Raw genomic sequence first — 23249 nt, forward strand, 5'->3', positions numbered from 1 at the left:
CGTTACCTTCATTGAGCAAGATCATATTTTACTACACTGACTGGTAAAATCACATTTCAATTAAGCAGAGAAATGCAGCCAGGTCTAGTGATGAATGATGATCACGGGATGAGGATGAGGATGAGGACGAAGCTGTTGACTCACGGGGGGTTATCGCACTTCCTCTGCCGGAAACTGGAGCCCGTCCCACAGGTGCGGCTGCACATGCTCCACGGGCTCCAGGAGCTCCAGTCTCCGTCCACGTGCTGCGGTATGGGCGTCTTGCTGACGCAGTCCCCCGCCCTGCACCACTGAGAGAGCACACACAGAGGCCTGACACCCAGCACGCAGAGCCCAGCCAGCCACCGCTCACAGTGGATCCACGTTCACATTGCATCAACACGTCCTATGGCTCCACAGATCAAAAATAATAATACAGCAGAACCTCAAACATTATAAACCATTTCAGCAATTGTTCAGAACCGTTTAGCATTTCTGACTTTGAAAGTGAAGTCAAGTTATATCAATTTAAAAAAAATTTTTTTTTATTGATATAGCCATTTGCATTACTCATTTTTAAAAAGGCTCTCATTTTGCAGCTATAAAACAAGCTGTCAGTGAGATCTCTTTTCAATGTTGGCTTTCTACAGATGGAGCATAAGAATAATCTGTCTATGTTTGACAAAAAAATGCTACTCCACTTGTGGTCTGAAAAAGAAAAACATGACAATCTGTAAGTAATGTAGTAAAAATGAAGCCCGTGTGTGTCAGTTGCAGACAAACTGAAAGCTATCAACCAAAAGAAGTGCTAGAAGGATACATGGGGAGATCTTTGAGTTCAAAGCAAGCAAGGGATCCTCATAAAGTCATAAAACATACAGAATCAGCAAAAGTACTCTGACAGGGGAGCAGCAGTCTAGGGACACACAAGGACTTATTACTACCTAGCTCATCTTAAACTGGTTCTAGAAGTGTAATTAACAACTGAACCACAGGTGTACAGCCATACACGCCAAATTATTTGAATTATTTGTGCGCTTTGCAGGCTGGATTTGCACAAACATGGGAAAGCCTTTCCATATTCCTAATAACAGCAAATGTTATATTCAAATGTTTAATAACGTGGGCTTAAACATACTGTACGTATGCATGCAGAAGTGTATGTACAATTTTAACATTAAGGTTTGTGTAGCCCATTCTTGGGCACGCTACTTTAAAGCCATAATGTAGTATTTGTGAATATGAAAAACAACCTGTTAGCTAGATGCCATTGCAGAACCTTTGATGTCCTCTGTGAATTCATTTATTCTGTTGTGTCACGCACAGTTAGGCTGATCAGCCACTTAGCTTGAAATTATCACCGTGATTAAGATGTACTTTTTGTGCAAAATTCCCTGTGAAACCAAAGAGTATAAAATAGCCTTAAATAAAAGCTGAAAATGTTCACTTTAACCTTGCGTAGTTGTTTGATTACAAATCTAAAAGCACAGAGCAAAATCAAAACAAAAAAAAAAAACATTATGGAGCTCACTGTATATCAAAGTCAGTTCAATCCCAAAGATATAATGCATCTCACTCCCATCCAGGAAATTAAGTGGGGGAAATAGCCGGAAAAAAACATTTCAAATCTGACAAAATATGTAAAATCATGGTACTGCCCAAACTTGTGCAGGTCCTACCTTGTCAGCGCCACACTCCGTCCCATCCAGAGGAGGGTCCAGTTTGGTTTTGCAAGAGGTGTCCCCCTCCACCAGACACCACAATCCAGCACACATCAGATGCTGAAAGACAGCAAGAACCTGTCACTCACAGCCCCTCCCAATTCTCCTCTCTTGGCTTTGGAGCCTCAGACACCAGCAGAGGACCAGTGTGCTTGTTAAAGAGGAGTGGCACAGCAGTATAGCACAGGACATCGCCCTGACAGAGTAACAATCAAAGAGTGGGACTTATTTTTGCTATTAGTGCCACAAACTGAACTTGGAACAGTAGTGATGTACAGTATGTGTCTCCTGAGTGCTTCCACTAGCCTCCTTTTTGATACAGGTTTTGTCTTGATCTCAGAGATGGAAAAGCGACCAGGGAATAACTGGTCCAAGTCTCTGGGACTGAAAAGAACGCTCATACACAAGCACATCACTGCTTCTACCCTATACACCGGTGATCCTTAGGATAGCCAGCAGACCTGGCACTTCATTGTGGGGGTTTGGCGGGTGAGTGGGTGGGGTGGTAATCTTTCAATAACCATATGCTTTTATTGGCCCAATGGGACATATGGTACTTTTACAGCTTGAGGAACTGCATTCACAGATGGCTGAGAATTCAACATTCAATGAGATCTGCCTGCCGGACCACGTCTTTATCCGACACCATAAAGCTGTCAGCAATAGAAGCCTTGAAGATTTACCTTGTACTTGCCCAGTCGCGGGTCAGGAGGAAAAGCAACCACAAAATCTCAAACATTTCATCGAAAATAAGACAGCCTCACTCAGGAGCATACAGACACAAGTAAAAATGAGTATGTGGCAGAGTTCATCACTTAAACCTCTAGATTTACAGCAAATCCTTTCAGGGTTTATTGACAGATATGAAATAGCAAAACAAAGTGAGGTGAGTCACTGGACAAATTTTACATAGCAATTACCTAGCATTCCAAATCTTCAAAATATTATTTGAGATTTTTGAACAGCAATAATTCCATGTAGATATGGTATATTTAGGGACATTACAAACGTTTATAACCCTTATGGCTTGTATGTGAATGACATGGATGACTGAGTAAAAGGGTAGAAGACAGCCAAGCAACTGTGATCCATGGTATTTTCAACAGGAGACCAAACAGCTTCCGCTCAGAGGAAAAGAGGTCATGTTGTCTCCAGTGTAAAATGAAGTGCATTGAGTTCTAAAATGCTGGGTTTCACTGAGGAAGCAATGTGTGGAAGTGTTTGCTCAGTTCAGCGGGTGAAAAGAATGGTTTTTTTTAGTTCACACTCATTTACCAATAATAGCTGCATGTTGTTCTCAAGGGCCAATTCTCTGTTTCCATGACTTTAGGAAAACAACATTTCCATCTTCCTGTCTGCAGGCAACAGCTCAAATCATCACTCCCCCAACTGACAGCTCACAGTTCAGCCGTCTCTCAGGACAGCTCTCATAAACTGGCAAAATACACCAAATTCCATTTACTTAACACAAATCATGACGGTTTTGGATTTTAGTTATTTATTTAATTTTTTTGCTTTCTGCTGTGGGTAACTTGGCGGACCCTTCCAGAAAAAGCCAGGCCCGAAGATGGCTAGTCTCACGTTTGACAGCAAATCTGGCTCTCAGAGAAATATACACACATTCCATAAGTGAGTTCTAGTCACCCTCTGTGCCTGCGTTGTAGTATCGCAACCAGGGTCTGCAAAACGAGAGTTTCGTGTTCTGGAATCGCTGCTGCTCTGCCTATGTGCAGGACAGGAGCTAGTGTTCCCTTCACCTGGGAACACATTTATGCATAGTTTCTTCCTTAGGAGGTTCAATAATATTTTCCAATCTTAAAGTCAAAGTCCCTGGGTAGTTAAGTTGTCATTAAAATGTCATAATCGGACTACTTTACTGGCCTCGTTCTTTTGACCTTTGTCATGAACCAATCCATTCTTTTCAGGCAGGTTTTATGAGAAACGCAAGGCTTCTTTGGACCCAGTACTTTACATTGTGCTGAAAGTGTTCAGTTTTTGTTTGTCAGTTATTTCTGCAGTTGTATGCTACAGCAGTAGGAAAATGAAGTAGGAGTGTGCAATGAAAGCAGTAGGTACTGGACCTGCCGGTATAATCCAGACCCACAGTTCTGAGATAATCCAATTGCTATACCCATGATTGTTGTATTAATTTTCCATGCTCAAATCACATAGCACACACAATTTTCAGTGGGTCCTTGTGTTTGTCAGTGAGGCTAATGATGGGTTGCTAGCAGGCCACAAACCGGCAAGCAATGTGACAGTAATCACACCAAAATAGGTGTGTGACTTCTTTATGTTTAATCGCAAAAATGCTACTGTCAGGAAAATCTCTAAATGATTAAAATAACTCAAAACCATTTCCTTTTATAGTGCCATAATCTCAATGTGACTGTTGTAGGCTAGTGTTTAAAAGAATTCATGCTGATCTGGTGACAGTTTTGACAGTTGAGTGAAGCTGGAATATGGACATGGGAAAAATGTTCCTTGATCAGCTCACAAGTGATAATGCAGGCGTCTGCATGTGTGCATGGTGAAAATCAAACTGACATTACTGGAAATGCTTTGCAAAGAACGGAAGAGAAAAATTCCATTTGGTCTCATGTAAGATATGAACACTCGACAACAGTGACTGTGAGTGACAAGCCTTGTAGCAGCCGTGCTATCATCGCGATCCCAACCACATCTAATTCGCAGCAAACATCAATGAGAGCTTTCACTTTGAAAAGGTGTGACAAAACCAGGAAAGAAAATGTGAACAGCGGTGTTCTTGTTCTTACAAAAGGAAAGATTTCTCCTTGTTCTTACTTAAATAAAACATTTTCAATTAATATTTGCCTGTTTTTTTATTTGTGGAATATATATATATATATATATATATATATATATATATATATATATATATAAACAGGTGACAAATTAAAGGAAAACCCAACATTAAATGTCTCAGTAAGGTGTTGAGCCACCAGAACAGCTTCAATGCGCCTTGGAAAAGATTCTACAAGTTTCTGGAACTCTACTAGAGGGATGGAACATCATTCTTTCAAATATATTCCTTTACAAATTCAGCACTCAACTTCTTATTACTTTTGTATCATCTTAAGGCCTTTCAAGTTGTCTGCTCCGTACTATCCATCACATGGGGCTTTTCCATGACTTGCGCTCCTAGGCCACAGAATTTTCTTTTGAGGTCCGCTCTGTGGTTGCTTTTGTAAGTTTGTATTTAAAAGCACATCTTGGCTATAGCCCAGTTTTGGTATCGTATCAAAGTAAATTGCAATGTTGCAAATTTATTTTTTTTAAATCTTCCATCTTGACCCTCCCAAACGTGCAAAAGCATTTTGTTTTTGCGCCGTTCAGCGATTTTTCAAGTTCTGCCCATTCCGACACCAGAAGGGGAAACCACACAAAAACAAGTTGCAGTGTGGCAGCAGAAGCTGTGCAGAAGGCACTTCATGTTCTATAATGGAATGTGACTGTATTTTTTAAACTCAGTAAAAATTGCCCATCGGTGTGGAAGGCATGTTAGGGCCTACTCTCTTATCCTGCCAGAAACACGTCAGTGAACTGAGAGCAAAAACATAAACTGATGTCTTTATTACCTGACCTTGAGTGTCAGCCCCAGTGATTTGCATCGGTATGTCTTTTTATGAGGTTACCATGGCAACTTCAAAAACACACAGAAGCAATTGAAGAAGGCTGCACAAGCAAAAACGGTAGAACAGTATTTCATAGCCAAGCACTAGAAAGGAAAATATTTCAAGTGTAACATTGTAAATGCCGTAAATAAATATCAATAAAAAAACACATTCTTGGTGGACAATATCCAATTTCAGTGAAGGACTCTTGGAACCTCTGTGCAGTGATGATAAAAATTATGTAAAATTATGTTATCCCAACTGTTAAACTATAGGGGTCTTCTTGAGTCCTTGATAGAGTAACCAATGCGCTCTGTCCAAATATACAAAAGGCATGTGACACAGGCCTACAGGAGTAGTATTAGCTTCAGGCCTAGTCCTAATCCTAAAAAAGCAACACAGAGAATAACAGTGAGTGGAACCATACCTCCATATTACTGCAGAATGTCGCGTTGGTGCCAAACAAAATCTGGCACTGCTCGTCAGCACTGTAGTGCATGCCGGGTAGCTTTGAGGGCAGGCGGACCATGTAGTGGCTGCGGGGGTCCGTGTGCAAGAGGCATGCGCTGGCCTTCGATCTGTGTGACACGGGGAGCACACAGCATTAGAACCCTGGTCACCCGATCCACACAAAACAAGGAAAACAAACCAGAGCATTTTCCCACAGGAAGAAAAGCCGTCGCAACCTGCCCTTAACCCTCGGCTAAAGCTAGAGAAACATCCATTGTTTATTCCAGTAAAAAGACCTGAATATCAATTTGCACAATGTCTCACACAGGTAGAGGACAATGTTCTGATAAAGTAAAAATAAGTCAAAACTTACATTTGCCAGAAAATAATAATTAGCTCATTATTGTTAAAGGAATTGATCAGGATTAGAACTCCACTGCAAAAAATGCCAATTCAAAGGACCGACAGATCTACTGAAACTTTCCACCATCTTCATTGTTAATTCTTCCCAATTACAAACACCTGTCCCTGAAGCAGGCTGCACATACTGTTCTGTATTCTCATGTAGTGAGGACCTACAGCAAATAGCAGTATACAGTACATACAGAATTAGACATACAAAAAGACAATGGGAAATGCAACACGAGCTGCCCATGTTGCAAAGAAAAAACAAAACAAGTCTTTCATACATACAGTGGAAGTAAATCATGCATGTTAAATGATGCATGGAAATTGACTGTAATAGTTAATATGCAGTAGCCCACAGCTGCGGCATACCAAGTGATAAATACATTGTGTTTTAACAGCCATTCAGGACCACAGCTTAATTAAATTCACCTGAGGCAATAATTGCTTTTTTGCTTGAGATGGGAATAGCAGCAGAAAATAACACGCTGTCATTTATATGAGGGACTCTTTCATGTTCTTTCATTTTCATGCAGAGTCTCAAGATATTGAGGTTCTGCTTTCCCTACATGCACTTTTCAGACCACATCACACATTCACTTATCAAATGGCATTCCATACTGCTGCTGCAGGAGCCATAAGAAGGAAAAGAAACCAGAAACCACTGATGTGTCTGTACTTAGATATGGATATTACCAGAACACACAGAATTACCGAATCCACAACTACCCCTGCATGTTGCAGGCTGCGGATGAGGTTTATGTTCCAGTCATGTAATAGAGTTATTTATAAATCTGCAGTGGCCAGTTTCTCAGTGTAGACTCTGACCACACTGCCCTGCTGTGTGCTTTGCTGTGCCCATGTCTCCACACAGCTGTTCTGACACGTTTCACCACTCTATCCCAGAGTTTCCTACATCACACAGTGACGGGTTTCATGCCAAATCAGCATCTCTTGACTCATTAATGGGGATGTGAACAGTCATACGTTCTGGAATGTCCTGAGCCAGCATTTAACAGGCAGCAGTATTGCATCATTGTTTGGAACAACGGCAACTCCCATGCTGGAACCATGTGGGCGTCCTGTAAAACGACGTCACATCATTTTCTTCTGTATCCTTACACCTGAGTAAATGACACTGCATCCAAAACGATGTCCCAAACTGCAAGCTCGCATGCTACAAGCAGAGCTACGTTGGACCCGCTAACCCTGGCCACAGTGAGTGAGAGTGCAATTAAGGGGAGCAGCTGCGGGATTGCTCTCTGACCTGAGAAAGTTCTCCAAGTCGTCTCGGCTGCAGGAGGACCACGTGAGGTCGCTGGGGTTGCGGCCCTTCACCCACTCGCCGGACATGATGTGGGAGTGGCCGGTGCAGGTGGAGTGGTCGTCGTCGTGGCTCATGCCGACGCTGCGGAGAAAAGCAGACGTGAGGCCCTTTTTTTCCCCGTCTCCGAGCGACACGGGGCTGCTGGAAACGCCTCCGTCCAAGCTGTCGCGCGCCGATCCAAGCCGCCGGGACAGCCTGCACCGGATTTCTCCACGCACAGTCTGGGTAGCATGTGTAAAACTGTTTAAACGCTACCGCAGGGAAACGGCTCTTCTGTGAGCGAAAAGCATTTTGCTGTAGACGGTTATAATGCACTTCTTTTGAAAGCCATGACCTACATTGGAAAATTACAAACAACAACCTAGTTTGAACTGCAGCAGTGAGAGAATCAATTAAAAACAACTAAAAAAAGTGGAGATCCAACCTCAAGTATTCATTCTCAGTTTTAAAAGATGGAAAAGAGAAAAGCAGGAAATGGAAAATTACATTGATTGCAGTGCACACAAATAAGGCATGGGATATAAAAGATGAAAATGGACTTCCATTTTGCAGTCTTATTTGTGTATAAGGACTGGGCGTACAAATATTCTTTTGCTTACCATACAAGTAAGCGCCCAGTTGGGTCAGATGATGAGCTAAGAAAAGCAGGGAATGTCTTCCTGTGACACCTGAACGTTCCTGGTGGGTGGGCGGAAGGGGGGAGGCCGCTTGACGTTTTAATAACTCTTAGTTACTGCTGAGCCAATCTGTGCACTAGAGCATTGCCACCAACTGGCCCAAAGCACAAATCACACAAAGCCATAAGATCTTGGATGCAGCCACATTTACAAAGACTAAAGGTCAGCTTTACCTTACACACTATAGAGTATGAAACATCCATCTATCTATCTATCTATCTATACTGTAAAGGTAAAGCTGAACTCTGAAGTATGTAAATTGGGCTGCATCTCCACTATTCAAGATCCATTGATATGTGTCTACAAAGTGAGCCAACATTTCATTACATCAAATGTAGATTGCTCTAAGTCTATCCATAGCATGTATTTAAAGACAAACAGCTAATGACGAATAATGGAACTCAAGTCATTTTTCAGCATTTTGGAATTTCATCCAGGAAATAAAATAAATAATGAATGGAGAAGTTCAATTTTAAGTTCTGTAGTCAAAGCGAAGGTTTTTGCACCAGAACTGAAAACTGCATTTCAAACAGATTTTTTTTTTAAATCTAATTGTCATCCTTTACTGACTGGCCCTGAACTTTCACAAGACTAAAGAAAAGCTTTCAGAAAACAAGCCATGCTCTTCTGTTCAATTTTAACACTCAGAAATGCAATAAACCATTAGAACGACAAAAAAACATCTCTTCGCCCCACTTTTGTTCTGACAGGTCTCCTAGTGCATTTGGGAGAGTCAGTAATTAAAAGCGACTGTGGGAAGGACACCGCTGATGGTATATTTGACTTGTTCCAGTAATAATTAAATTTAACTTGGAATGGCATTAATATCAGCCTTTTTTTACATTTTCCTTTGAAATTTCATCACCATAAATATTCATTTTGTAACTGATCTCAAATCAACTTATTGGTTCTAACATTCTGCAGGGGTAAATGCCAGAGAGAGCTTAAGGAGGCTTAAAGCATTCCATGTGAACCATGGATGATGAAACAAGCTTGATCTGCGCTTGTTTGGTGGACAACTGAAAGACTTTACAACCTGCCCAGGAACACCTCAGTGGTCAGTTTTGTGGCTCCATGAATGTGGTATTGAATTCCATCTCTTCTAAAAATGGGATAGTAGATGCCTATAAACTGAGCAGAGAATTTGCAGGTTGCCAGTTACTCAATTTGAACAAATCTTTTGATTGGATAATCAATATTGGTGATCCATTTTGTAGCCCCGCCCATTGAGGTATTCAGGAAGCTTCCCTTTCACATTGCTGATGTACACATGCCTCTTTTATCTGCAGTCACATCTTCACTGATGGCATTAGCCATGAGAAGTCTGCACTGTCAATGAATTTTACTTAGTGAGGGAAAATAAAGCTTGGTGGTATGGAAAAAAACACAAAAATTGTAAATGCTTCTTAAGTACAAAATCACAGTCTTTAAATTAACCGTAAAAAGGGGCACTTAAAATTAATATTCCCTGTTTAATAAAGCATTTTACAAAGATAGTGCAACGAGGGCTTTTACAGGGTTGTATGTAATGTCTGTGACAAAGTTTATAATGATATCCCCAGTAAAGATAGTATTACAGTTAGCTGTGTGCCAGCTCATTACACCTTGTCATTACAACTGGTCCAGTCTGACCATTAAAACTTCTCCTGCATGTCAATACTGGCCCAATACAGAATACAGCCTGTGATAACCTGACAGTGCACTGGCAAGGCCCTAACCCCCTTGTCATAGGGGATATATTTTTGACAACATTATTATTTTGGTGTTAGCCTTCCATTATTTTCCTGTCATAGGCTATGTGTAACCATTTAAAAATCTCTCCTACTGTAACCAGATACCTCTTTCAAATGACTTTAGACACAGTCATGTTTAAAAGAGCTAAATGCATGGAGAAACTAAAACAAACTTAGAAGGGTGTTGAAGTGCATGTAGGGAACATTAACCTTCACTGAAAATAACTATTGAGAGATATGACTCATGACAGACATGCCTTAAAGAGATCATTCAGTTACACAGAACATTTTTAGTATAGAAGAATTTATGCATCACGTTTTGAGTTCTTCAAGCAGAAAGTCAACTATACTAGCATGCAGTAAGTAAACAATTAGTTTAAAATAACTGTCAAATGCTGTACTGGTAATAAATGTACTACACATGGTGAGAAATATTAATACATCCTTAAGATAAACACTGCCAATGCTATCAAAAGCTATTATCTGTGGCTGCTGGCTTACTCATCCAGCTCAATCATTCGCACTCTGCAATTGACCTGTTCAGGTCGTCTTAAATTAAGTGGCGATTGGCATAACACCGTTCAATGCCTGAAATGGGTCTTTGAGTATGACCGAGCATTCTAAATTGTGAGAAAGAGAAAAAATAGAATAAAGAATAAAAATTGGATTGAACATAAAAAAGAAGAAACTTTCATTCAAAGGTATAAGCTATGGCCTTCTCTGAGATGGTAAATATTATAGAATCCAGAGATGCAAACCGCCAGTGGAGTTGGCAAGGAGTTTGGAGGGGTGGGAAGAGAAAAATTTCCTCTGCCACATACTGTGTCCCTAACATCCGTCACCCCATGATAATAGCTTGAGGCTCACATTCAAACCTTCAAGGAGAATAGGAGATTCCTCACAAATCAAAGCACTGGCAAATGGATACGTTTTGCAAGAGTCTGAGATCTGTCCCTCGGTGCTACAACAGCCATGGCCTGAGGCAGCGAGATTGACAGATACTATAGACTATACTTAACGGATGTGGAAACTCTGTTAAGTATAGTCTATATAAATACCATCGCAAATCCTGTTCTGGATACAAACAGGGTAAAGCCGTAGGAGTGTTTGACTAATGAAGACCTATATTAGGGTAAGAACATTGTTTTTTTTTTTAGCTTGAGTATTTAGTTTTGTATCAATAGTAAGTGCTTGCATTCTATATAGTATCTTTTAACACAGTATCTCAAAGTGAATTACAGTGCATTTTTCAACACAGGATCACAGTACTTTACAAAGTAGGAGGAAGGAAAATAATTTCAACCATCACCAAAGGGTAGCACCGACTACGGATAGTACCGTTACACTGCATCCTGCTCGGGTACATGCATGCAGTGCACCCCCCTTATAAAAAAAATAAAATTAATATTCAATTATAAATAAATTCAACAAGGGACTAAAATTGCCAACTGCAAGTTTTTAGCAGGATAGTTACCAGAGATACCAATCCGGGAGAAAGATGGTGATCGTGAAAAGTATGTTTGTTAACGCAACCACAGCTGGCTGCTCTGTTGAATGGAGCCGCTTACTTGTGGCCAAGTTCATGGGCGATGGTGAAGGCCAAGTTGAGCCCGTTGTCCTCCGCCAGCACGCACTTCCTCTTGGAGCTGCAAGTCCCACCCAAATAGGCAATTCCTGAGAATGAATACAGCAAATGAGGGTGAGAGGCACTCTTCACCACTGCAGCCCCATGGAGCTGAAGCTCATTGAGCTTTCATATACTGTAGGTTCAGTAATACCTAAACGAAAAGGAAATCCCATTTTACAACTATGGGCCTGATTTGCTAAGATCTTTAGCACGTTCAAAACCTTTTAGCACACACAAAATCTATAACACAACCAACCATTGGTGCACAAGAAATATGTTATTGGTTTTGCGTGTGCTAAATGGATTTACATATGCTGAAGGTCTCAGTAAATCAAGCCCTATGTTGATATTCTGTGCATTCCCTTTGGGCATACCCTTCTCACACCGTCAGCTTTGAGCTTGAGATTTACTCATCTAAAATCTGTATCAAAATATTCTTTTGGCAAACATGTACGTGGAACACAACGTGGCAGAACACAATAGTAATGTTGAGGTTAGGCAAGAACAGCTAAAACATCTACTGAGCAGCTCCAGGAAGAAATGTCGGATGAAGACAGGTAATTATTGCTGTGATACTGCAGTAGTAAACAGGGGAAGATTAGTGTTAATAAATGACAGCACTATGAATTGTATGCATTTGTTACTGCTTAAGTTTCCTCAGGTCAGCAAAATTCCAACCTCTTTTCTAATATTCTCCATGCATCTTTTGGGAGTCTATTTTTTGTACTATTAAGGGCAAATCATCTACATGATTTTTTTTTTACGATGGATGCTTCGCAGATTCACTGATTCTATAGCCACAACTTTGTGATTTGTGCTGTAACAGCATTTTTTTTATTTCCTGATTTAGAACATTCAAACAGTACTATAAGCCCATGCCATCCCTATAACACCCTCAGGCAACTGAGGAAGATGCAGATTAGCATGGGTGTCTTCTGAATGCAAGAACTCAACTTTTCCTTTTTTTTACTCTGAAGTCCACTAGCTGTGCTGCACAGCCATAGTGCCACAGTATTGCACATCTCACTTGGCTGTTTTCCAGTTGGCCAGAGGAGTCACTCTTGTGCACTGAGGTGGGGAACATCTTTCCCACTGAAGCAATACCTTCATGAGTTATGATGTTATAAATTATGTGTCGCCCCATTAGATTCCCAGTCACTGTCGACTATGAATGGCCTGCAAACATATTATTCTGTGTAAACGCACATGTTACAAGTTTAGAATACACAAACACTTACTCTCTCATCACATACTGGACATGAGTACAGTTTGCACTGGCTGCTAAGGCAAATAAATGTCTTTATTCAGAGACATGTTATAGAGTGCAACCAAGTTCACACTCAAAAACACATGTACCTAGATATCATGAGCTCCAGTGGGCATGCACAATGATGTTATTATAGTTTGAGAGAGACAGTGCACAAATTAAATGTAAGGAATCTCAATATTATTGCCACTATAAACCAGGGCTGCTGGGACATGCCAGTGAACTGGGGAGACAGTACAAACTCCAACCCCTGAGTAGACAAAATACTGTTAGTCTGCCTGATTACAGATGAAACCCTACTCCCATGTGCTCCCCTCAAACTTGTGAACAAGTTTAGGTATTTTGAGCTATCAGAGATTTTCGAAAGCTTTCGGGGTTGTTTAAATGTGGGACTGGAGAGCCTTGTGTCTTGAAAAATTAATCAATCCTTAACCAAAATATTACGCCACTTGAAATGACCTCACCAAATAAGTTGCTTTAATACGTAGGCTATTACCTTTCAGTGCGTCCCATTCACACACCTGCTTTTTGTCTGTCACTGGATGATATCCAGTGATCCCAGGGAAATAAGGTTTGGAGTCACGCTTGGATTCGGACCAGAATAAATTAAATCACTGACAAGACAACAAAACTGAATTCAGAAGGAATCCAAAAAAAGCACATCATAATGTTTGGCGCAAAATGTAGTAGATACGCAATGGAGTACAATGCATTTCACTGAATTGTCAGATGGGTCAGTTATTTATTCAATGGTTTGTTGATAAAATCCAGTGGAGAGACTGATAAATAGCGTTACTGCTACTGGGGGAGCCAGTTCAGATTTGTTCATAGGAAAGAAATACTTGACAGGGTATCATGTAATGTATGCAATACAGAGTATTATGGCACAGTGGGTCGCAGCCATAGCAGACATTTATTTTTTAAAGCGTTTACCCTTTTTTATTTGCAATTTGGAGTGTCCAACTGCATTTATTCATTCATTTTATCAGTGCTCTTTGCCACAACTTCCACAATCAATTTGAAACAGTGCAAACAAGCATGTGCTCTCCTTCAGAGCTTGTGATGTTAGCCACCTTTTCTTATCACACCACAGGTCACAGGTTGGGCTTAAACAAACCTAAGTCAAAGGAAAACATTTCATGTGCACCTTAACAGACCAAATCGGCCCAATCACCAGTGGGTGTCACTGGTGTATGATGAGATCCAGTCATCCCAGTCAACTGAAACCTCCCCATCCATGAGCAATGCTAAACCCAACTGTGCATCACCCAGCCATAAAGGTGGCCACAGTCGACACCGCCGTGGTCTGGATTCGATAACAGATGGTGGGGCCCATCCATGAACTAGAACTGTGCCTTAACAGGATGAACAGAACTGGTGCACTGGTAAGGCAATTTTTCCTGAATACACTGACATTTTGGCACAATTCCTGGCCACATCTATAAACAGTCCGTCATGGGTTTAGCAAAAATTTTCACCAGAGGACTGTGATGAAGGCATGCAAGCAAAAAAAAAAAAAAAAAACAAGAACAGCACTATGCCAACTTCGACTAGCGAGTAACCGCAGCTGAATTCACAGTGCCGTTATTGAAACTGTATCCTTCCAAAAGAAAAACAGGAAAAAGATTTAAGGTTGCCATTTCCACTGTTGCATAACTTGGCTTTCAGCATGCACTGAGCAAAGCTGTTCCTTCTGTTGAACTGCTAGATCATTCTTGGTACATTGATATTTATTTGAAAATGATTAATTGACCCAAGTTTACAGATGTCAGTTAATGAGCTAAATGAAGCATTGCATCGTAATGAGCAGCAATGGTCCAGGACGAGTCTAGGCTGGCTTTATTGAGACCAGTCTACCAGCTGTCAGACCAAGATTGGCAATGCTGTGTAATGCACAGAACAAATTGTGATGTGGGTTGGATGGGTCCATGTCAACCAGCTTATTTGTTTCTGCATAACCACTAAAATAAGAAGCCACTATAAACAACTGTAGAACCTGCATTTAATGATTGCCAGGGACAGAGCATTAGGCCCAGGCTTGAATCTTGTGCCAGACTACACCACTTCCCTGACCTGTGGTCTACACCCCAAAATCTGTGGTCATTCTTTTAAGACACAAAAATGCTAAATCCAGTTCTCTTAAAGGGACTGAACTCAACCAGTCACAGTGATACAGATGACTGCGAATAGGATTTTGGACGGAGCTTGACATAGCCTTCTGGATGTTTCAAAGGTATCATCTTGATCATATATTGTATCTAATGAATATTTCAATTATTTATCCCCATAATTTTGACTGAAAGAAAATCATTGTTACTGGACCAAAGTTGCATTTGCAAAGCAAATAAAATAAGACTAAGACAAGAATTTTCATTTAGCTGAGTGCTGTTGAACCTCTTGAATAATTTCACAGAAAAATAAAGGGAATATATCTCTATGAGGTAGACCAATACACAAAATAGCAAGTTTCATTTCTGGATTTATGATAAATACAATGTTGCCTAGCTCACAGCTAAAACACACATCTCAGTGGCTCCAAAGTCTATCCTTTCAACTGCTCCATCATTACACTTTTTTGTCATTGAGAAAATTTCAGTCTTTTTAAAAATTATCATCCAACTTTTTTCTTTTTTTTTACATAAAATGTTTACATAAAACATAAAAAACATAATTACATAAAAAAAGTTCACATGCAACAGTATACAGAATTTGATGCAGGAAATCTTTTTTCAAAAGTTGCTTGCAGTTATATTTCATTTCTGAAATTATGCTCAACTTTTCTTGTGCCCTTTAAATATTTGAGTTTCTTCTGAAACTCAAATATTTAAAGGCCATTATCATCAGTAGAGAAAGTGAGAAAGTCCTTATGACTTCAGGAAAATGGGCCAAGTTCTCATCAAACCACAGAAAAAAAGATGGCAAGTTCTCATAATGACACACATCAGTCAGCCCATATACTTGCAAATTCTCGCTACAAGCCCAGATATGCAATTTTATATCTTTTCCCCAACCTCTATGCAAAGTTAGAAAATTTCAAGGTTACTCTGAGGGGCATTTTGATAAGCAGCACAATTAAATAGTGCGGCTTCGCCATCCATCAACCCACGTTTTAATTGACAGCTGAAAAAATGTAGTTTTCCATCCAGTCAATTTTCCTGACCAATTGAAGAAATGGCTGGCAGTGAAGAAACAGATGTTGCCCCATGTTCTCACCACGAGGATTTCCTCATTTTCCCCCCTTTTACAACCACGCATACCTATCCAAAGGCAACAATTATTCATATAAAAATGACTATCAATCATCAGCTTCAGATCCATGATTTATGGTGCATTTGAAGTGGGGATAGTCTGTGCCTGCTCCATGCCCACGGTGACTCCGCGCCTCCAGCAAGCCGTTTGTCTGTCGGCAAGTGCGCTGACATACCTATTAATGTCGGGAAGCGCTCCATGGAAGAGGGTGCTGGAATGAAATGGCGCTGGTATGAGGTAATGCATTGCGCGGATATTTGCAGATCCAGAGGTACTTTGAAGCCAGAACTTCTGACGCTTAAGCCGGGGACAAAGAAACAAATTCACCACGGCGCTCAGATTTGACTCAGCGTTTGTTGGGGCTTCCCAGTCAAAGGCCCCGCCGGACTCACAGCCCTGGCTGAGCACCCATCCAGACAGACTCAAAAGAGGGGAAAAGCTCCATCGCAGATCTAAACACACAGCGCTCCCCCACACACAAGCAATATTTTTCTAATTATTTATTTCGAGTTAATTAGCCGTTAGGACATGAAGGGGGGGCTCTCATTCACACGTGGAATGCCCGCGTGCCGAGGGTCCCGAATGTAACAGCTCAGCACAGCACAAACGGGGCAGCTCGGCAGATTCTGCTCCACCCGCATTGTTCAGCCCTGACCTCCACCCCGCCAGGAGCAAAGAGTGAATCAGCTGATTCACAAACGGGTCACCCCCGCCGACCCCCAACTGGCCCTAATGACACCCACCTTGTGAAAGCAGTTAGGTCAACCAGGACAGAGCTACTCCCTTCTCCTCTGTTCTTTTCTGTTTTTGTGCATGTAAACCAAACACAGGAAACGGAACGCCACCACCAGGATATTACTTCAACTCGCCTTCCCCCCCCCCATACCAAAATTCAGCCAGTGTACACAGCCAAGAGCGGGGCCCTCCTGCTTTGATAAGAAGCAATAAGAAAACAAACACAGGAATAAACTAAACAAAAGCCACAGCAGTTAGGCGGGCTTTTTCTTTCAAGAGGCCTATAAACATTTGAGTCAAGGAAAAAAAGAATGAAAAGAAAAAAAAAAACTTAAATGCTAAAATACACCAGTCCTTTCTGCTGCTGACATGATCGCACATGAAAGAGAACAGGACGGACTTAACAATGGAACATCTGACTTTCTGTCCAAATGGTAATTACAGCGGGCAGAAGTGGGTCACGCTCAGTGTACAGTAAAGCTTTATAGGAGGGGGGGGGGGGCACGCAGCTCAGATGTTCCTTTTACAGGGGGTGCATTTGAGCTCGGCGCCTGAAGCTGCAGAGCCTGTCTGGCTTGAGCGCTTGAGGGTGCAGATTGTCAGACCTCCCGTTACATCACAGGTATGTGCGTGGAGATAATATTCCGGGCACAGGCTGAAAGCATCTGACCTGTGACACTGCGCTGCTGATAAAAGAAGAGGCGCCCATTGTCGGCCCCCTACGTGACTACCACCTCCACCTGACTGCCTGGCCTCTGGGGCACTGCCTTGTCTGACAAAATGCCTGGCCTCTGGGGCACTGCCTAGTGTGACAAAATGCCTGGCGTTCCCAAGCAAATCTGGAGGATTATGGGGACACGTGAGCCAGGGCCCTGCCTCCAGTGGAAAAGTGCTGAACACGGAGCTTCGTTCCCAACCAGCGTGCCAGTTCGCCTTATCAGAGGGTCTTACAGAGTGCATGAGAAGAAGTGCAGGCAGCACAGAGAATCACACACACACACACACACACACACAAGCTGACCTTTACATCCATCTCTACAAGGTGTTGCAAAAAAAAAAAAAAAAAAAAAACACTGGCCCTACAAGATGGGGGACAGGAATCCAGAAAACTGAATACAATACATGTGTAACTACATGTAACCACGACAACAGATAACCAACACTAAAGGTAACAGCAAGACTGACGGTTAACACCCGGAGGGAAGAACTGAGGTGAGGTATCAGATTCTGTCTAAAGGAAATAAGAACAGATATGATATATCCTGCACTGTACCTCTAGATACTACATAGTACATTGCCAAAAAAGTTCACCTCCAGCCAGACTCCAAGCAGCCATCGCAGGAACAAAGGTATTATTCTGCTGACTTACACTTTGCTTTCGAGGCTCACAAAGCCGACCCAGTTTCAAAATCTCATTACCATTTTTTCGGCCTTCTACAAACTGGCACAGTGTGGGGGGGGAACACAATACTGACAGGCTATGGAGCCAGATCGCTCCACTGTAAAAGGTAAACAAAAACAGGGGTGACGGCGAGACACAAAGCATTGGCCCATGGAAAACAACTGGCCAGGAGTGCTAAAGGGTTGCTCGTATTGTGAGGTCCAGTCTACACTAGCAGCCACACAGCGAGCGTTCCAATGGGAAAGATAATCCTACTTAAGCATTATCACATTAACACACCAATTCCACTGAACTGAAAATGAATGGGAAGGAAAAGAAGGGACACTGCCCCTTCAGCACCCTTCATGACTTACAAATTAAAGGAGAAAATAAATAATTTAGGTGAGATAAGACCATTCAACCCATCCAGGTTTCACATCTTGCAATATAAATAAAAACAATTAAACTGGCATCAACTATTATCATGGCAATGGAAAACAATATCTAAACCAGTATATTTAGAGTGAAATGACCCCTTTGCTCCTTTTGGTTTCAAATAGGGTCTGTGACTTGCCTAAAAAACCTGGCAGTATAAGGAGAGGCCCTTGGACAGCCACAGCATCAAGTTTGGTGTCTCTGAAATGAATAGGAAATGTGGAAAAAGTAATAATGGGTCTTTATATAAGCTACTCATTTTTAAATGGCACAGCTGTTCGATAGAATCAGGGCCCAAGCGTTTGTTATCTCAAATATAAGGGGAGAGGAGGTCTAGCAGCCATTCAGGCCACCGACTACTTGTCTGGTTTTGTGAACTCTTTATCGCGTTCAGATCAGACACACCGTTTAACTGATTGCTGTAGGCAAGGCCTACGTCACTCCAGAAAGAATGGGAGAACTTCAAAAGACAGGAAGCCAACTTCCCCACCACTCGACACAAATACCCCTAAGGTGCACTTATCACTTTGCAATCAAACCCCTTTCAACGGGTCCCCCATAAATTCTATGAAGAGTAAAGAAAGCCTGCATTTATTCCAGGCAGTGACTGAAATATGTTTGTCTGCTCTGTTCCTGGACCAGCAAAGATTCCATTCCACCCTTCCTGATGTGCACACTGTTCTCAGAATATCACTGTGTGTGTTTTAGTTGAATGAGTTCAAAAGGGTGATGTGATGTGAGGTCTGTAGTACTGTGCATATACAGAAGTAGCTATGCTTACCATTCAGGGGGTAAAATGGCCCAAGACTGAAATATTTACTTCAGCATACATGACATTTTTACTGCAGAAAGCAAGTTACTTATTTTTTTATCTTATTTAACTTTCTGCAGAAAAAAACGTGTGCAGCTAGACTACAGAACAGGTCATGTTACAGAAATAAAAAGAAGATAAATGTGCTTTGGCTTTCAAAACTGAAGCCAATCCTTAGGCTACCAAATCCATAAATCAAGGTTGGAAATGGCTGTGTTTCAACATTACATAAGAGAAAATGGAAAGGATACAAAAGGAACTAACCACATTCATAGACCTAAAACTAGCAAAGAATATGAACACCTTTTTAAAAGAAATGAACAGACAAAACCAAAGTTCATTAAAGGTGTTCAATCAACTCATCAAACCACCAGATCTGCTGGAATGATAAACCAAGACAAAGGGATTACTCTGATTCATACACTCAGGAAACCATAGAGAATTATATGGAAATATGTTTAATCGAGATTTTAATAATGTCTTGAGTACGTTCACTGCAGAAGCCTGGTCAGGCCTGCCCAAGGTCAGGGTTAATGAAGGATGACACCACTGGTGGTGGCCTCTTTCCACCTGCTAACATAGTGGACACAAACACTACATTACTTGCTTGAGTCCACTGGGATTTATACCTAGTTCCTGATTATTACTGTTCAGAACTTCAGTGCCAGTACTGAAAAAGGACAGGTTTTCTTCCTCAAATAACGGGACGGGAAGCATGGCTTTCCACAACCAACTATATAAGAGAAAGTATTTTTGAAAAAGGAACAAGATAACACTGTTGGCTCTCAGGCAAGCCAAAGCACGGAGCTGCTCTGCCTTTATTGTTGTCACTGGGACACAGTGTCTGCCAAAGAATCAAGTGAGTCACAGTGCTATTCCTGGAGCATTTATCGGGACTACGGTAAAATAATACTCTATATAGTAAAGTAAAACAAACAAAACTGAGAATGACAACCCTCACCAAAGGCTAAATTATCACTATACATTATGGTAAAATATAAGTAAATGTGATTATCACCCTACCACAAATTTAACAGGGATTTGATTTTCAAACAATGACATGCACCACCATGATATAACTGTGAGTATATGTGGGCGCTAACCACCCAACTGTACAGTACAAGATGGAGGCAAGCCATCTTTACCATGCAAATCAGTCTGTGAGCAGGTGCATTTCTGGAGAAGACAACTCTACATTCCTAATCTGATCCAATTACCGGTAAAGCATCATTTATGTAATCACAAGGCTGCTATTCGAAACACTGAGAGGGGCACTACTGTTGCACTCTTGAACACCATACGGTATTTAATCCACATTCCTTAAGTAAATATTAAGTTTTATATAAATAGTTGACATTCCAAAAATGAGCTGTGCTAGTCACCCCTCTGCTAAACCAGTTAATAATGATTACAGCGGCCGAGGTTCCAGAAATGAGCAAAGCAGCATATACCAGCTCACGCAGTAGGACTGTACATAGTCTGGTACAGTGAACATTGTGGCAGTTGGGAGTTCAAGTATAAAAAGAACTGTGTGCTTCTATTGTGTGCAATGATGGCTAATGACCGTGTTCCCACTGTTCCTTGTTACATGACTCAGCCAAGCAAAACCCCCACCCCTTAAATGCCACTTGGCACTGTCAAGTATCACAGGCCTGTGGTCACAGTAAGACTGATGCGCAATATGCATTTTGTGAGTCAGGGCCAGGCTGCCATGTCCCCTCAGATGATGCTGGTGTTCAATTATACAGCAGACCCAGGAGCCTCAGGGGTGGGAGGAGCCATGACTTTCCCCTCCAGGGAGACATTAACCAGTACATGTGGCCTTCAACATTTCACCACAGAAGATTCATAATTTCTGCGCACAAGGGAACTTCAGTCTCAAGTGGAATTAAAACTGCAGCCAAAGTGTCATGAAAACTGTGGCCAAAATGTCAAGTGTTCTGCCTGCCACACTGCCATATATTTGGGGCGGTTTGCATTTGGCTGTAGAATAACAATACCACAAGGATATGCAAATAGCTTACAGAAATATATTTGGATGGAAAAACACATAACGACTTTGTTGCCAATGATACCATATCTGCATGAAACAAACTCATTTGTCATTTCAAGCATTCCGTCCAAAAAGCTCTTTGACAATTTAATCATAGTCATTACGGCTCTTTATTTTGGTTTACAACTGCTGTCACACTAATTAAAGGTCCTTTGTTTTTTGTATGTGTGCGTGTTTGCAAAAAACATGAATCTCGCTGTATCTGCATCCATATTCTGCGAAAGCAGCTTGGCTGAGCAGCTTGGCCATAATTACGATTGTCACTCACCTACTGTATCGCATGGCTCATCTTTATGGACACAGAAATCCGTCCTGGAAAGAGAAAGACATGCAGATGTTACGGATGCAGAAATAATGGAATGCGTTAGGAATACACGGGAAAATGCTGTATAAGCTGTATCATCACGCCAATTCGTTCTCTTTTCTGAAAGGTGCTCAAACCACATTATGTTTACTTACGGGGGGCCCTTTTAAAATGGATAAATAAAACACAGCCTCTCAGGTGGGCTGGATCTGTTAGCATTAAAAAAGAGACTCAACTACTTCTGTAAACATAACTGCAAAATGTGGGAGGCTGTGGAGACTGACCATCGTGTGTACACAAAAATAATGAGCGTCACTACTCCGCGAGTTACTCCCACACAGCACATCAAAGGGAGAAGTCTGCGACTCAATGAGATGGCTCTAGTCAAAACACACGGCCCTGTCCTTAATGTACAGCCAGCCCAAGCTTCCAGGTGTAAACTGCTGCATACAGACATCGGGATATAAAGTGAAACCATGGTGACAATTACAGTGCAGCATGCCAGAGAACACCGGAATGCTCTACTGTACACCGCTGGGTCTTTGGACGAGCAGCGCTCACACATAAGAAGAATGTTTGTTTCCCAGGCAGGGAACTGCTCTTGTACCTTTGGGTAAGGAGCCTTCCCTGAAAGATATCAGTGAATACCAAGGGGTATAAACGGATAATATAAAATGGGCGGCAGCCTCGATAATAAATAATTTGCTAATAAGTATTCGTAATAATATCTGCTTGCCTAAGGGGGCTGTTAGATCATCCCTCTCTGCTCGGTATCAGAAATCGTAACCAACGTATATTTTTTTTTTTACCTGCACCAAATCACCCCCTCGGTGGGTACAAAAAGAAATGGGGAAAATGAACTCCTGTGAAAAATTTAGCTGAAGTTAAGAATTAAAAGTTAAGTGGGAAGATTTAATGGCTCTATAAACATTTCAAAAAAATTTTGAACCCTGGAACTGCATTTGTTTTTGCAGATTGGTGTAGTTATCTTTTCTTGATTGGACTTTTCAAAAACCAGCAATGAATTCAGCTCCACAGAAAATTAAACACTAGTGCGTATCCAAGAACACGGTACATTTAATCATTTATACAACATCCATTCACACGGGAGAGTGTCCTCATCTTGGCACACATTCATTAAAACCAAGGCTAAACTCTCCAGTGTTTGCTGGGGTTTTAGAATCTGACCACCCAGAGGAAGAGTTTAAACTAATAAGGAGATTTTAGGCTGTGTGCTGTTTGCTTTCTCAGAGGGATGAGAATTTTGACCAGGACACACAAGGCACATTTTGGCCTTCCGGGCCTCCTTTAGAACCCCTGGTCTCTTTACTGCCCTGGTTACCAAAACACTGTTAATTACACGTCCCAAAGGTCAACGTGGTTTAGCAAAGGAACCTGCTTTGAACTCGCAATTAATAGGTCTAAGGCAACACAGTGGACTAAGAAAATGAGAAAGGTCC

The 23249-nt window shown here is 41.5% G+C and overlaps 1 protein-coding gene across 4 annotated transcripts in view; it reads right to left on the reverse strand.

Moving 5' to 3' along the window:
* The window catches only part of adamts17 (ADAM metallopeptidase with thrombospondin type 1 motif, 17), a 79263-nt gene that overhangs the window by 36958 nt on the left and 19056 nt on the right, over window positions 1-23249 (reverse strand). For 2 of the 4 annotated variants that reach the window (XM_035416691.1, XM_035416689.1), the window contains exons 7-13: window positions 21754-21797; window positions 11496-11601; window positions 7458-7598; window positions 5763-5913; window positions 2384-2389; window positions 1659-1760; window positions 145-290 (exon numbers count right to left, since the gene is read on the reverse strand). In XM_035416691.1, the coding sequence (XP_035272582.1) occupies window positions 145-290; window positions 1659-1760; window positions 2384-2389; window positions 5763-5913; window positions 7458-7598; window positions 11496-11601; window positions 21754-21797 (696 nt within the window). The remainder of the gene's footprint in view (window positions 1-144; window positions 291-1658; window positions 1761-2383; window positions 2390-5762; window positions 5914-7457; window positions 7599-11495; window positions 11602-21753; window positions 21798-23249) is intronic. The other 2 variants (XM_035416692.1, XM_035416690.1) reach the window with 1 other exon arrangement.

This window comes from Anguilla anguilla, chromosome 5, assembly GCF_013347855.1.
Source record: "Anguilla anguilla isolate fAngAng1 chromosome 5, fAngAng1.pri, whole genome shotgun sequence".
Classification (NCBI taxonomy): Eukaryota; Metazoa; Chordata; class Actinopteri; order Anguilliformes; family Anguillidae; genus Anguilla; species Anguilla anguilla.